The sequence below is a fragment of the Ceratotherium simum genome, chromosome 4, assembly GCF_057802395.1.
Source record: "Ceratotherium simum simum isolate JZ-2026a chromosome 4, ASM5780239v1, whole genome shotgun sequence".
Taxonomy (NCBI): Eukaryota; Metazoa; Chordata; class Mammalia; order Perissodactyla; family Rhinocerotidae; genus Ceratotherium; species Ceratotherium simum.
Genome location: NC_141903.1, coordinates 18,811,244 through 18,825,859, shown reverse-complemented (window position 1 = coordinate 18,825,859; position 14,616 = coordinate 18,811,244). Strand labels below are relative to the sequence as shown.

The following is a 14,616-nucleotide window of genomic DNA, read 5'->3' as shown; positions in this document are numbered from 1 at the left end:
TACACACATACACACACACACACAAACACACATTTTTTATAAAAATCAGATCATACTAGGCATTCTCTCCTGAAATTTGCTCTTTTCCACTTAAATCTCTCATGGACATCGTTCCATGTAGACTTTCAGAGAGAGACTATTTTAATAGATGTATGGTGTTTCATTGTGTGAATGGTACATGGTTTATTTCACAATTCCGTTGTTGGAATTTAGGTAATTTCCCATTCAGGGGAACATTTGTACAATTCCTTGTACTTTTGTCCTGGTTTCTTTTTAAGAGTACTTCTGTAGGATAAATTCCTGGACGTGGAGTACTTAGATCAAAAGCTATGCTCGTTTTAATTTTATTAGATAATGCTAATTTTCTACCCAAAACTTACACCCGCACACAGAATGTATGAAAATGTCTGTTTTCCCATACCTTTGCCAAATTGAGCCTAAGCAATTTTTAAAATATCTTCCAAACTAATAGACTCAAAATATTTTGCTGCTTTTTAACTTGCCTTATTCATTTTGTAAAGGAATTTTATTATGTTTTCATTAAATTCATCAGCTGTCCATTGTACTTATTTGCTTATTCATATAATTTGCTTATTTTCTATTGAGTTCTTTTTCACTTATTGATTTGAAAGAGAGCTTTGTATATTAGAAATGTTATTCCCTTTACTGTCATTTGAATTTCAAATATTTCTCTCTATTCTTCCTTTAACTTTGTTTCAAAGTTTACAACCTTATAGAAATGTCTAATCAAACTCGATACTTTTCTTTACAGATCCTGAACTTGCCTCATGCTTAAAATGGTCTTTTCTATTTCAAAATCATAAAAATATTCACTTATATCTTCTAATATTTTAATAATTTTTATACCTAAAATCTTGGATCCATCTGAGTTTATTTTGATGTAAGAAATAAAGTAGGGGGCCGGCCCCGTGGCTTAGTGGTTAAGTGCTCGCGCTCCGCTGCTGGCGGCCCGGGTTCAGATCCCCGGCGCGCACCGTCGACGCACTGCTTCTCCGGCTATGCTGAGGCCGCGTCCCACATGCAGCGACTAGAAGGATGTGGAGCTGTGACATACAACTATCTACTGGGGCTTTGGGGGGAAAATAAATAAATAAAATCTTTAAAAAAAAAAAAGAAATAAAGTAGGGATCCAGCTTTATTTGTTTCTAAATACCTAGCCTGTTGTCCCAACATTGCTTATAGAATAATCTCTTTTTTCCCACAAATGTTGAAATGCCATGTAAAATTCTCGTGGATATTTGGCCCTCTTTCTAAACTATATAATTTCATTGATCTATTTGCATTTTCTTGCACTTGCTGCCCTAGTATATTTTTTTCTTACTATGATCTTATGATAGGTTTTAATATCTATAGGGGTAGATCTACTCATCTTCTCAATACCACCCCCACCATTCTTCTTTATTTTAATTGACCTGGCTATTTTTTCATGGTTATTCTTCCATATTCCAGAATCTTCCATATAGTTAGTTTAGGATCATTTCGTTTCCTCTCTTTGCCCCCACACCCCCAAAAATAAACCCTGTCGGTATTTTAATGAGATTGTCTTGAATTTACAGATTAATTGGGGGAGAACTGAAGTTATCTTGGATAGAAACTTCCTGTACTAAAGCAACCTATGTCTCTCCATTTATACATGTCTTCTTTTTATGCCCCTTTATAAAGTTTTATAGCTTCCTTCATATAGATCCCACCAATATGCAGTTTCTAAAAGTGTTCTTCAGGGAAAATGCTATTTCCAGTGAGATCAAAGCATGGAACACACTCAGTTTGGCATCAAAGATGGACCCCTAAGTGCTGCTGAGACCACTCCATTCCATTTGCTCCCAACTCTGGGCCTAAGCCAGGAGGTAGCTTTCCTCCTGGAGGCTGGCATGGGTCCATCAATTAATCAGTGGGTAACTGACGACAGTGACCACATGCCCAGCCCTGTGCTACAAGGATACGTCATAGATCCCATCTTCAAGGAGCTTTGACACTGCCTTAAGACACAGCAGCACATCCCTTAAGAATGGCATTCCATGTTAACCCACGTGCTATGGACTCTTTTGATGAAAAATAAAGGAGAAGAAGCCTGGAGCAGTCAGGAGAGGTTTCAGAAACGAGATGGGAACTGAACTGGACGTTGGCATGTGGTTACCACTTAAATAAATAAAGAAGAGGAAGGAGGCAAAGTAGAAGCAAGGAAATCACTCCACAACCATTTGTTCGGCACCTGCTCTGAACCCGATTCTGGGTGAGGCACATGAAGAGGAGGTGACATGCTCAGCAAATGTTTGTGCAAATTCGCTATAAGCTAAGCTCTGGGTTAGGTGCTAGAGAAACCAAGAAGAGTAAGATTGACCCTGGCCTGGAGGAGCTTGTAAACAAGGGAGACAGGTTCTTAAATAAATAAGTTCAACAGCTGTTATGATAGAAATCTGTAGAGAGAACAACAGACTCTTAAACTGGTGACTATGCACCTCCTGGGTACCATGGATGGGATTCATGGGTCTGTGAGCCCCTGAAATTATATGATGCTAGATTATCTGTGTAACCAGCACTGTCAGCTTAAGAATCACTGGGGTAGAGTGACACAAAACTCTTGACTTCCAGATACTTGTGTTTTAATGGCCAGATAAAATATATATAAAGACACTATTACAAATAACAAGCAAATGATTCTAGCCTTCTCCCAGCCCAGAATTGTGCTAAGAGCTCAGAGGCAATATTGTCTGTTGGGGAAACTGCCCAGCTTTGAGACCAGGCAGATGTGGGTTTGAATCCCAGCTCTACCATTTAATTGTTATGTGACATTGAGTGAGTTCTGTATACTTGGAGACTTGATTCCCACATCTGTTAATCAAGAATGGGGAATTACAGAACCCACCCCTCCTTCCTGCCTGTTGAGAAGGTGAAATTGGGTAAGGTGTGCAGATCACCTGGATCTTAGCAGGTCTTCCGGGCCTGCTCATTCCTTCCTCCTTGTTTCATACTTCAGAGGAAGCCTGGCATTGTGGGCTGTGGTTATGAGAAGGAAGAATTTGAGCCAGGCTAGAACAGATAGACAGGAGGAGGGGAAAGGAGAGGGAATCTTACACCAGTGGACAGCAAGGATAAAGGGAAAGGAGCCAGAAAAGTCAATTCATGTTGCAAAGAATCAGTCCATTGCAGCCAAGTTGAGCAGGTCGTACATTCCAGCCTAAGTAATTTGAACTTTATCCTATAAACTATAGGAGTCGCTGGAGGGTTTGGGTCAAGGGAGTCAGTCCCTTGGTGAGGTGGCTCTCAGCCCAGCCTTTGCTCATCCATGAATCCCACGATACCCAGGAAAACAATTTTAAAAGTAAAATTGTAATGTGGGTGAAGGCAATGCTTCTCACCCCAGGATCTTGTTAAAAAGCAGATTCTGATTCACTGGATCACTGGGATTCTGCATTTCTAACAAGCACCTAGGTGAAATTGATGCCGTTTATCCATGAACCTCACTTTGAGTAGCCAGGGGCTAACATATGTCAGTTTTATTTTTTTTATTACTATTATTATTCATGTAACATGTTGTCTGAGTGCCTATCACATGTCAGGCACTGTGCTAGGCCCTGGGGAGAGAGAGAAGAATCAGACATAACTCTCTTTTCTAGAAGCTCACAGACTAATCAGAGGAGATGAGGCATAGCCCTAAGCAACTGTAATTCAAGGTAGAAAGTGATAAATGCCATATTTTAGGTTCAGATAAAGTGCTTTGAAATTCATCAAAGAGAGAGATTATTCCCAGTTGAGGGAGAAATTGCCTGGTGCTTAAGGAAATGAATAGAAGCTTCTCTTTCTTATTATTAAGCAATGAATAAGAACCCAGACTTCAGAGTTGGATTTTAATCCTAGCTCTACCATTTACTAGACATATGATTTTGTTAATCTCTTAAACCTCAGTTTCCTCATCTGTAAAATGAGGTACAATAATAGCAGGGCTGTTGGAAGGATTGCATGAGCGAATGTTTGTAAACAGAGTACCTAATAACTGGTTTCTAGTTCATTGTAATTGGTGACTCTAGTGATTATTATTGTTTTCAGCATTTGCTTTAAAACTTAACATGGGTCTGTAGGCCCCAAAGATATTGTATTTGTTAGACAATTTTATGATCTCATTCCAGGATTAAGTGGCAAATAAAAATGGAAAAACCTCAAAGGGAATTTCCAAATCCAAGTAAACTTTTACAAAGCTGCTGCTGAAAGAATTAATAACTATTTCAAATTTTTCAAGTTTTTATTGGGCCAAACTGTTTCAGTGGGGAGACGTTGCTTGGCTGTAGGTGTAGCCAAATGCTCCTAATAAGAGCCATGTTGAAAAGGAGCTCCACTCTATTTACAAGCTGATCAAATGGTTCTACCACGCAATGGCTCCCCTGAGGTCCTCGGTTTGTCTGATGCTGAAATAAGTCACATCAAAGTTATAACCATAGAGTCCCAGAATGTCAGAGCCCAGAGGGATGTCACAAACCACCCAGCCCTGGGGGGACCAGATAAATGGTGCTTTGGGCCCCCATGCCTTGCTGCAGTCTCCAAACCCACCCATTGGTCATTCTATCAACCCATATTTAAGGAAGGCCTACGGATATAGGAATACATAAAGAATAAAGAGGGCCTCCCTTTCTGCCCCACAGTAAGGGGATAAGGGCAGGGGGCCCCCAGGCACATCGGGAACTAACAGAGGAGAGTGCTGGGCTTAACAAAAGATCTCATTTCAAACCTCTCTCTCTTACCTGTGCGGGACCTTGGGCAAGTGCTGCCCTCCATCTGCACCCCCATCTCTTCATCTGTAAAGCAGGGATAATCCCCCTTTGCTCATAAAGCTATCGTGGGCATTAAATGAAATAGAACATGAGAAAGTTGGCTGACACATAACAAGGACCCAATAAGCACGGTATCTTTTGGTTTGTTTTTTTATTCTTTAAATAATATTCATTGAATTTTTCCCAATTACAAAAGTAATTCATGTTTATGGAGAAAATTTTGGAAAACACCAAAAAGCACAGAGAAGCAAAATTCACCCATAACTCCAACACCCAAGGATAAACACTTGATGTTTCCTTCCATGTATATCCTTCCAGGCCTGTATACACATCAACACATATATATTGTTTCCCCATGAGCTGCACGGGGAGTGACTAAGAGCCTCTGTGAGAGGCTGGCTGGATTCAAATTCTAACTCTCTCACCCACTAGCTCTGTGACCTCGAGCAGCTTACTGTCCCTTCCCTCAGGTGTAATAGTCGTGGCCTCCAGCAGGTGTATGCAGGTTGGACACACAGTCACCAAGCAGTGCTGTAGACTACAGTGAGCAATGGCACCCCCTAGGGCTGTGCAGGGCACAGTCATGCCGGGCTGCCTTGGGAACAGTGACCCTTGAAGGAGTAACTGGCACAGGATGGATATGCATCTAGCCCGGTGGCTGACAGAGAGTAGGAGCTTATGAAATGGTAGCTACTATTCTACAAACATGCCCTGTGGTTTTGAAGAGTGGAGGTTCACAGAGGGTTGAGACTTTGTGTTCACTGTTCAGATTTGTTGAATGTCACCTTAAGGGTGACCTGCTGGGAACACATCCAGCCAAGAAATGCTTCTCCCTCTGCTGATCCTGCTCAGCCTTAACCTTTGATCCTTGCACTCCCCTGTCCCTCTAAATCATCCTCAGGCAGGCAAAGCCCAAGTGACGTGGGTGGGCTCATTGCAACATCTGCTGGCCCCTTTATCCTTCCCCCCTCAAGCTCCACCTCCTGCTTGCCCCACCCAGGTATCCAGCTTTCAACCCCTCTAAGCCCTTTCAGAAGTGTTGTCTCATTTAATCTGCTTAAAAAGCCTCAGTAAGAGGCTACCCAGAGGCATCAGGGTGGAGCTGTGGGGCCTCTGCAAGTGGTTTCCCGGGGCTGCGCCTATGCTCTGCTCACATTCACTCCGGATTTGGGTGATGTGCAAGAGAGCTTGAAGTGACAGCCAGAGATGGCACAAGAAACTGAGGCACATATTCAGTCAATCAGTCAGTCACTGAGCAAATATTTATTTAGCACCTACTATGTGCCAGGGTCTGGGTTCTCCAGTGAGAAAATTATTCCCTGTTCACTTGTCTTTCAGTCCTTTAGGTTCCTCACAGAGAAATTCCTCTCAATTTAGGGGCAGCACATCTTCAACACCCCTCAACCCCTGCCAGTCTCCCTTTTAGAAAAAGAGAGAGCAGGCTCAGGCCCACCACTGTCTGGAGCAATCCAGAGGTACTAACGTCATTTTGTTTTCATCTTATTTCTCTCTATCATGACATTCTATTTATAAAAAACGATGCAGGTTTTAAAATAGTGATGGGAGCCAGCCCGGTGGCGCAAGCGGTTAGGTGCGTGCGCACCGCTGCAGTGGCCCGGGGTTCGCCGGTTCGGATCCCGGGCGCACACCAACACACCACTTGTTAAGCCATGCTGTGGCGGTGTCCCAAATAAAGTAGAGGAAGATGGGCATGGATGTTAGCCCAGGACCAGTCTTCCTCAGCAAACAAGAGGAGGATTGGCGTCAGATGTTAGCTCAGGGCTGGGTCTTCCTCACAAAAAAAAAAATAATAATAAAATAAAATAAAATAGCGATAGAAAGCTTCCTTTAAAAAAAAGTTTAGTTTAGATACCAAAAGTGAATTGATTTAAGGAAAATCATTAAGTAACTCATGGTCCAGGTGGTAGAGTGACTGATGCTTAGGAAGCCCTAGACTTGAGATGGGTGAGTCTTAACTCTCAGAGGGTTGCTGACCCCTTCAAGCCCATACAGATCCTCCCCCAGAAAAATGCATGAACATCGAGTACAATTTCATCAGGTTCGAGAACCACCTGGAGCCCATCTATGGGCCTGTATTGGGAAGAGCAGTAGGGCGAGAGTCCCGATGCCTGGTCAACACGGTAGATCTCATCCTCTTCGCCACCTCCCTCATCATTGTGGCAGCAGTCCTGACAGTAACGGCAGTGCTGGCAGTGGTAAAGGTAACAGTGTTTGAAGCAGGTGGAATAACTGCTCTTACGGAGTGCTTTCAGCCAGGCAGGCACTTACCAAGCCTAAGCTCATCTCATCCGTGCAGAAAAGAACTGTCACCCTTCTCATCCTCAAGTAGCCTCTCCAAGGTCACACAGCTGGGAAGCCAGAGCTAGGATTTGAACCCAGACCTACCTACCTGTGGCGCCTGAATAAATCCTTAACCACTAAATTCCACTACCTCAATAAATGTTTACTGAATCAAAAGAATGATAACTTGAACAGGTGCTGGCAGCTGTCCTGTCATTCACTAGCTGAATGACCTTGAGCAAGTCACTCAACCTCACTGAGCTTCCGTTAAGGAAGGAGGTTTCCCAGTCCCGGCAAGCCGTGATGCTACGATGCATGGCAAGGGGCTTAGACCATTTCATGAGCAAGAGAAGTGGAGCTAGGTTTAGAGACATGTCCAGCCAGTTAGTGGCCATCTCAAAGAGCGGGGCACAGCCCTGACTTCCAGCAGGCCTTCCAGGAAGCCGCATTTCCTGTTGATATTTGCTCCCCTCTCCTGGCAGCTTCGTTGGCCCCCAAAGGTCTGTTTTAGTGCCCAGGGAAAAAGATCCCTGTCACCAATTCTCTTTCATGCCAAAGAGGCTCAGTGCCTTCCCTAATTAACTACGGCTTCTTGGCTGCCACCAGGGCTGGCCAGCCTAGCAAACAGGGCCCCTAATCCCAGTAGCTACTGGGCTGCTGGAGGGAGAGGGAGGGGGGAAGGGGCCAAAATATGTGTGGAATCCAAAGCACCCGGCAGTGCAGTCCCTGACCCACACTGCCCCTCTGTGGTGGGTCTAGAGAAGCAGGCATGCCCCAGCAGGGATGGGCAGGACTTCCATCGCCAGCTTCACGGGGACTCTGAATTTTAAGGCTGGACAGGACTCAGATCAAACCACCAAATAGAGGAGGGAAACTGACGCCCAGAAAGGGAAAGCAACTTACCCAAAATGATACACCGAGTCACCAAACATAGGTCCCACGCACAGGTTTCCTGTAATTCGATTTCCAGCTCAATCAGAGATTTACAGGAATAATAATAATGATTTAGTTAATTAGCATTAATGCAGAGTTGATCTGGGTGGCAGGCACCTGGTACACAGAATGCTAATAAGGACTTTACATGTTTTATCTTGCTTAATCCTCACAATAACCCAGAGAGACTGGTACTATTATTAGCCCCATTTTACTGATGAGAAAACTGAGGCTTGGGGATAGTCTGAAACTTATTCAAGGTCCCATGGCTGCTGGTGAGAGAGCCAGGATTCTATCCCAAGGAGTCCAGTTCAGACAAGAAAAGGGACTCCCTGTCAGAAGTCACTGAGGGCTTGTTCAGGGTGGGTGTGCCATGCTGGGGTCTGCAGGAGGACAAAATAAATGGAATGAAAATAGACCAAGAGGATGGGTAACATCATTATTCAGCATCCAGACAAGCAAGGATTAAAAACTGACCGAACTCAGAGTTGTAGAGGTGTAGGGAAAATATCACACTCATACACAATCGATAGGAGGGTAAACAGGTCCCACCAGTTCAGAAGGCAATTTGGCTAGCTGTCAGCACTTAAATGTGCAACTGACCCAGTGATTCTTCCTGTAGGAATTTATGCTACAGAAAAACTCAAACATACAAAAAGCAAAATGCATGGGGCTTTTCATTACTGCAGTTTATAACAACCAAAAATGGAAACCACCTACTTGACTATCATTAGGAAAGAGTTAAGTAAACTACTATATACCCAGACGGAAGAATGTAATGTCCTGACATGGGGAAATGTCTTTTATATGTATTCTAAGCAAAGAATATATACTCTAAGCAACTTAGGGAAAGATATGTGTATGACCCTAAACAAACAATCTAAAAGGATAAAAACAAAGCTGTTAACTCTGGCCCCCTCTACTTGAATGGAGAAAGAATTTCCACTCCATATTTTGTACAATTTTTGTAATGAATGTGTAATTTTTTTAAAATTCACTTTTTAAATTTTAAGTGAGGTTTTCTTAATAGACTTTATTTTTTAGAGCAATTTTAGATTCACACCCAAATTGATGGGAAGGTACCGAGATTTCCCATACACCCACTGTCCCCACACATGCACAGCCTCCCCCATTATCAACATCCCCCACCAGAGTGGCACATTTGTTACAATTGATGAACCTACATCAACACATCATAATCACCCAAAGTCCATGGTTTACATTATGGCTCACTCTTGCTGTTGTAAATTTTATGGGTTTGGACAAATGTATAATGACACGTATCCACCATTATAGTATTATACCAAGTGGTTTCAATGCCCTAAAAATCCTCTGTGCTCCCCTATTCATCCCTCCATGTGTCACTTTCATAATAGACATACACGTGTCTGGAGAGGAAAAGAAAAGAAAAGAAGATGTGGTTCCTGTCCAGAAGGACTTTACAGTCTGGAGGGTGAACAAGGACTCAGCCAGCCCTGGGATGGCTCAACAACAGTAACGGGCAAAAAAATATATAGCAGAATAAGATCTGATTGTATACGTTCTGTGGGTGCAGAATAATGAAGTCAATCTGAGTTGGGTGGGATTAATCAGAGCAGAGTTTCTAGAGGAGGGCGATGGCTGAACCAGGATATAAAGTGTATTTGGGAAATGGCCATCATTTTATTATTATTTTCAAGATGCCAGACCCTGTGTCAAGTATTTTACGTGGATATTTTCATGTATTTAAAATAACCCTATGAAACAGATATTACCCCCATTTTATGGATAAGAAAATTGAGCCTGAGAGGGCCAATTAACTTTTCTAAAATCAAACAGCCAGTACACACAAAAAAGGGACTCAAAACTAGGTCTACGTGATCCCAAACCCTGTGCTCAAGCCACTGGGAAACACTGCCTAAATCGGCCAAGGGCAAGGAACGACCTTCTCAGAGGAACACGCAGCTCAGGGAGCCCAAACTCAAACTGCGGCTATAAACATTTGTCCACAAGAAAAGTTGGCATCATCCCCTCACCTTTGGCTGAACACTTCTCAGGGCCATGGTCCTTGGAGAGCACTTTGTAAGAAAATAAAAGCAAAAGTCCAGCCTACCTTTGTCCTTGAAAACGGACTTCCAACGTGATGGAAGTGAAGAAGAACCTAGAAAGAAATGCCACTTGGGGGCCAGCCCAGTGGCGTAGTGGTTAGGTTCGGTGCACTCTGCTTCAGCGGCCCAGGTTCACAGATTTGAATCCTGGGCACGGACATGCACCACTCACCAGCCATGCTGTGGCAGCGACCCACCTATAAAATAGAAGAGGATTGGCACAGATGTTAGCTCAGGGCGAATCTTCCTCAGTAAAAAAAAAAAAAGAAATGCCATTTGGGCATGGGAGGGGACAGAGTGATATTCATGCCCCTATCATGGCACTCAGCAGGTGCTCAGTATTTGTGGAATGAATGAATGTATAAAATGCAATACCACTTTCATATGCTGGTGAGTTGATCCATAAAATGGGGCCGCAAGTAGTGCCTTCATCAAGGGATTATTGTGATAATTAAGTGGGCTAATGGTGTAAAGGGTTTAGCACAGGACCTGTACAGAGCACACACACAATATAAATCATGGTTCTGATGAATATTAGCTGTTAGCATTATATTGTTATTTGTGTATCCTTTAAAAATGCCAGTCCCTGAAGGTGCATCCCCATTAAGCCATTTATTGCCTATTTTGCTACCTAAGGTTGGCAAGCAAAGTTACAAGTTTGTCTTCAGCAGGCACGCTCTCCTGCTCTGGATCCTTCCCACCTTTGGCCACGAATGTCTGTGCATCCCCAGCCTCCATCCTGGGACATACACGTCCTCGTTAAGATGGTGTGCCTACCTGTACACACACTCATCAGCATTTACCCTCCAGGTTAATACACAACGTTTCACACAGGGTAATACACAAGCTTCATCTCCCTCTCTCCACTTCTCCCCAAAATTTATTCTCCCGTTTCCCATTTTATCAAAACCAGTTCCTACGCCCTTCAGACCCAGTGACAAAAACAGGTCCATCCCTGTGGCCAGAGACAACTCATCCATTGTGGTTACTAGGTGTTCAGATGCCGTATTTGCATCTCAGCTCAGACCTTCCATACAGTGTCTTAATCCAAAGGAGTATCTGGGATGGTGGGACAAAAACCTAATGGTGTGGGCCTTGTCACAAATAAGACCACAAGGTGGCGCCCTCATCTGCCTCACCAAGGACAAACACAGAACGTAGCCCACTCCCACATTTCCCCTGAGTTGGGAAAAGAGTCAGCGTACTTGTAGTTAGCACTTACATCCTGGTATGGATGACTTTCTTTCCAAGTTTAACCCCTCTCTGGCTTAGCCCTGCGCCAGGAGCCCAGCCACCATCCCTGGATTGCTAAGCAGAGAAGCGGGAGGCTCCCTGTAGCAATAGGCCAAACTTATCCTGAGGGTGAAGTGCTACAGGGGGAAAATCAAGCGCAATACAAAATCAAAGACAGTAATTCTTGTAGGATCTGCACCACCACTGTGGGATCTTCAGCCATTCACTGGGTCTCAGTGTCTCCATCCGCAAAACGAGGAGGTTGGACTTCCTGATTGCTAAGATCCCTCCCATTCAGTTATTCCAGAGGTGCATGCTCTTCAATCAACAAATGGATTCAAAGATGATCCCAAAGACCAGGCCCTTGGGAAGCTCACAGTCTAACGGAGGAAATAGACAGGAATATGATAGTCACTGTACCGCAGGCGGAGTGCAGGGTTAGGGATGTCGTTTGAAGTTACAAAATGTTCTGTACAGCACAATCCCATTTTTTTAATATTTAAATATGTACATACAACAGAAAAAAAAATCTGCAAGTGTATGTACCATAATGTGATTTCTCTGCATTGCAGGGTTATGCACGCTTTTAAAACACTTTTTCTTTTGTTTTTGCTTCTTATGTTTTCTCGTTTTCCACAAAGGATATTATTAATAGCATTTTCTATAAAAATGTATTTTGTATTCAAACAGAATTTAGTTTAAATCCCAGCAATATTACAAACATGCTGTGTGACATGGGGCAAGTCACTTAACCTCTCCAAGTCTCAGCTGCCTTTGCATTTAAAATGGAAATTGTTTTTAATTTAATATTGCCATAAAATGTTTTTGGACCTCGAATGCAGAGGGATGAGTTAATCATGTTTCTCATTTCATAACACCCCACTGTCGTCAATCTCTGCCAGGCCTCTCTCTCATGTTACTGATTTATTTCCTTTTATTCCCATTTCCGTCTGCCTCCACCCTTAGGCAACCATTTTGTGTTTGATATGTATTTTTTAATTTGAAAGTGTATTTGCAAAATGCATGTGATTGTTTGTTGTGTTAGTTAAACAGTATTATGTTATAAATCTCATTCTGTTTCCTTTTTTTTTTTCACAAAGAACGATGTACTTAAGATCTTTCCATGCCGCTATGTGGACATTGTCATCCAGGGCCTCTAAGCATCACATAATCGCCATGCTATGCATCGACCCCACTCTACCTTCTCGTAATTCCCAGTGAGGGACACCCAGGTTTTCTCCAACTCTCTGTCACCATAAACAGCACTGCCCTGAGCCATGCCCGTATTTGTCTCCTTATGGACCTGTGTGAAATTTCTTTGAGATCTATGCCCCGGAGCAGAATTGCTGGGTCGGGAGGTGTGTGTATACTTAATGGGACCAAGTGGTGCCAGAGTCTTCTCCAGAAGGTCTTCAGAGTCTGTGCCCCCACCAGCCATGCAGAAGGCTCCCCATGTCCCCACACCCCTGCCTACACTTGGCACTAGCCAGCTTCCTAATTTTTGCCAGCCTAACAGATATGTTATATCTCTTAGTGGCTTTCATTTTCATTTATTTGACTGTCTAATATTTTGAGCATCTTGGCATATGCTCATTATAAATTTCCGATTTTGTAAATTGCCTGTTCGTTTTCTTTGCCCACATTTCTACTGGGAACGCTCTCCTGTTGATTTCCTGGAGTTCCTTGTATATTCTAAATACACCCCTTGACTATCTTGGCATTGTAAATATCTCCTCCCACCCTTGCCTCCTAGTTTATCTTTTTGAAGCGTTCAGTGGTTTTTCTTCACCCCTAATCAAAAAGATCGTCCTTTACATTTGTCTTCTTTTACCTTTCAAGTTTTACCTTTTGCATTTAGGTCTTTAACACATCTCATATTTGCCATGGAAATAAATCAGCGTCTACTCCAGGGCGTTTTGTGAAGGATAAAATAACATAGGTGAAGCGCCTGGCACAGTGCCTCTGACCCAAGAGCTGCGCAATTGTGGGTGGTGATTATCGTTTGAGTAGAAAGCGATAAGCGCCACCCTAGGAAATCGCGAGATCTAGGAGTTTAACCGCTGTTTAGCTAGATCAGAAAAGGTTTTATGGGCGAAGGGAAAGTTAACGATGTTGGTCCTAAAAATGAATGTAGGGGTCATTTATTTTGAGACAGAAAGGCGAGCAATCCAGGCAGAGGAACTGGCCCGGGCAAAGGCCTGGCAGCAGGAATTGCCCGTTGACAATGTTTACGCGGAGCACGTGGAGGAGAGGGCCTGAGTACTCACAAACTGCTGTCTGTCTTTCTGCCCGTGCCCACCCCACCCCACCCCTTCCCCCTGCAGGCTCCCTGTTCTCAACCCTGAAGCCCCCCGACGCCGTGTTCAAGGTGGTGTTCTGGCTGGGCTACTTCAACAGCTGCCTCAACCCCATCATCTACCCGTGCTCCAGCAAGGAGTTCAAGCGCGCCTTCGTGCGCATCCTCGGGTGCCAGTGCCGCGGCCGGCGCCGCCGCCGCCGCCGTCGCCGCCTGGGCGGCCGCGCCTACACCTACCGGCCGTGGACGCGCGGCGGCTCGCTGGAGCGCTCGCAGTCGCGCAAGGACTCGCTGGACGACAGCGGCAGCTGTCTGAGCGGCAGCCAGCGGACCCTGCCCTCGGCCTCGCCGAGCCCCGGCTACCTGGGCCGCGGCGCCCCGCCGCCCGTCGAGCTGTGCGCATTCCCGGAGTGGAAGGCGCCCGGCGCCTTCCTGAGCCTGCCCGCGCCCGAGCCCCCGGGCCACCGCGGCCGCCACGACTCGGGCCCGCTCTTCACCTTCAAGCTCCTGGCCGAGCCCGAGAGCCCCGGGACGGACGGGGGCTGCGAGGCCGCGGCCGACGTGGCCAACGGGCAGCCGGGCTTCAAAACCAACATGCCCCTGGCGCCCGGGCACTTTTAGGGCCCCGCGCACCGCTTCCTTTCCCTGGGGAGGAAATCATCGTGGGGGGCGGGCAGGGGAGGGGAGGAAGGGAGTGTCGGCACCCGGTGGACACGGGCCCCAAGGGGAACAGGGGGCGGGGGGCGGGGAGAGGGGCAGCTGCTTTTCTGGCAGGGGCATGGGTGCCAGGTACAGCGGAGAGCTGGGCCGAGCATGCTGAGAGCCTGGGGGACCCGACGCCGGCCGGGATTTACCTCTCTCTCTCTCTCTCTCTCTCTCTCTCTCTCTCTGTGTATATATCATCGAATCCTTGTGTACATGTATTTAACCGTGGGTACACGTGCGTGTGTCTGTGCGGTGTACGTGTGTCTGCATGTGT

The 14,616-nt window shown here is 45.1% G+C and overlaps 1 protein-coding gene across 1 annotated transcript in view; it reads left to right on the top strand.

The window, feature by feature from the left end:
- Positions 1-14,258, top strand: part of ADRA1B (adrenoceptor alpha 1B) — a 49,648-nt gene extending 35,390 nt beyond the window's left edge. The window contains exon 2 of the mRNA XM_004428576.3: positions 13,666-14,258. Within this exon, the coding sequence (XP_004428633.1) occupies positions 13,666-14,258 (593 nt within the window). The remainder of the gene's footprint in view (positions 1-13,665) is intronic.
- The last annotated feature ends 358 nt before the right edge of the window (positions 14,259-14,616 follow it).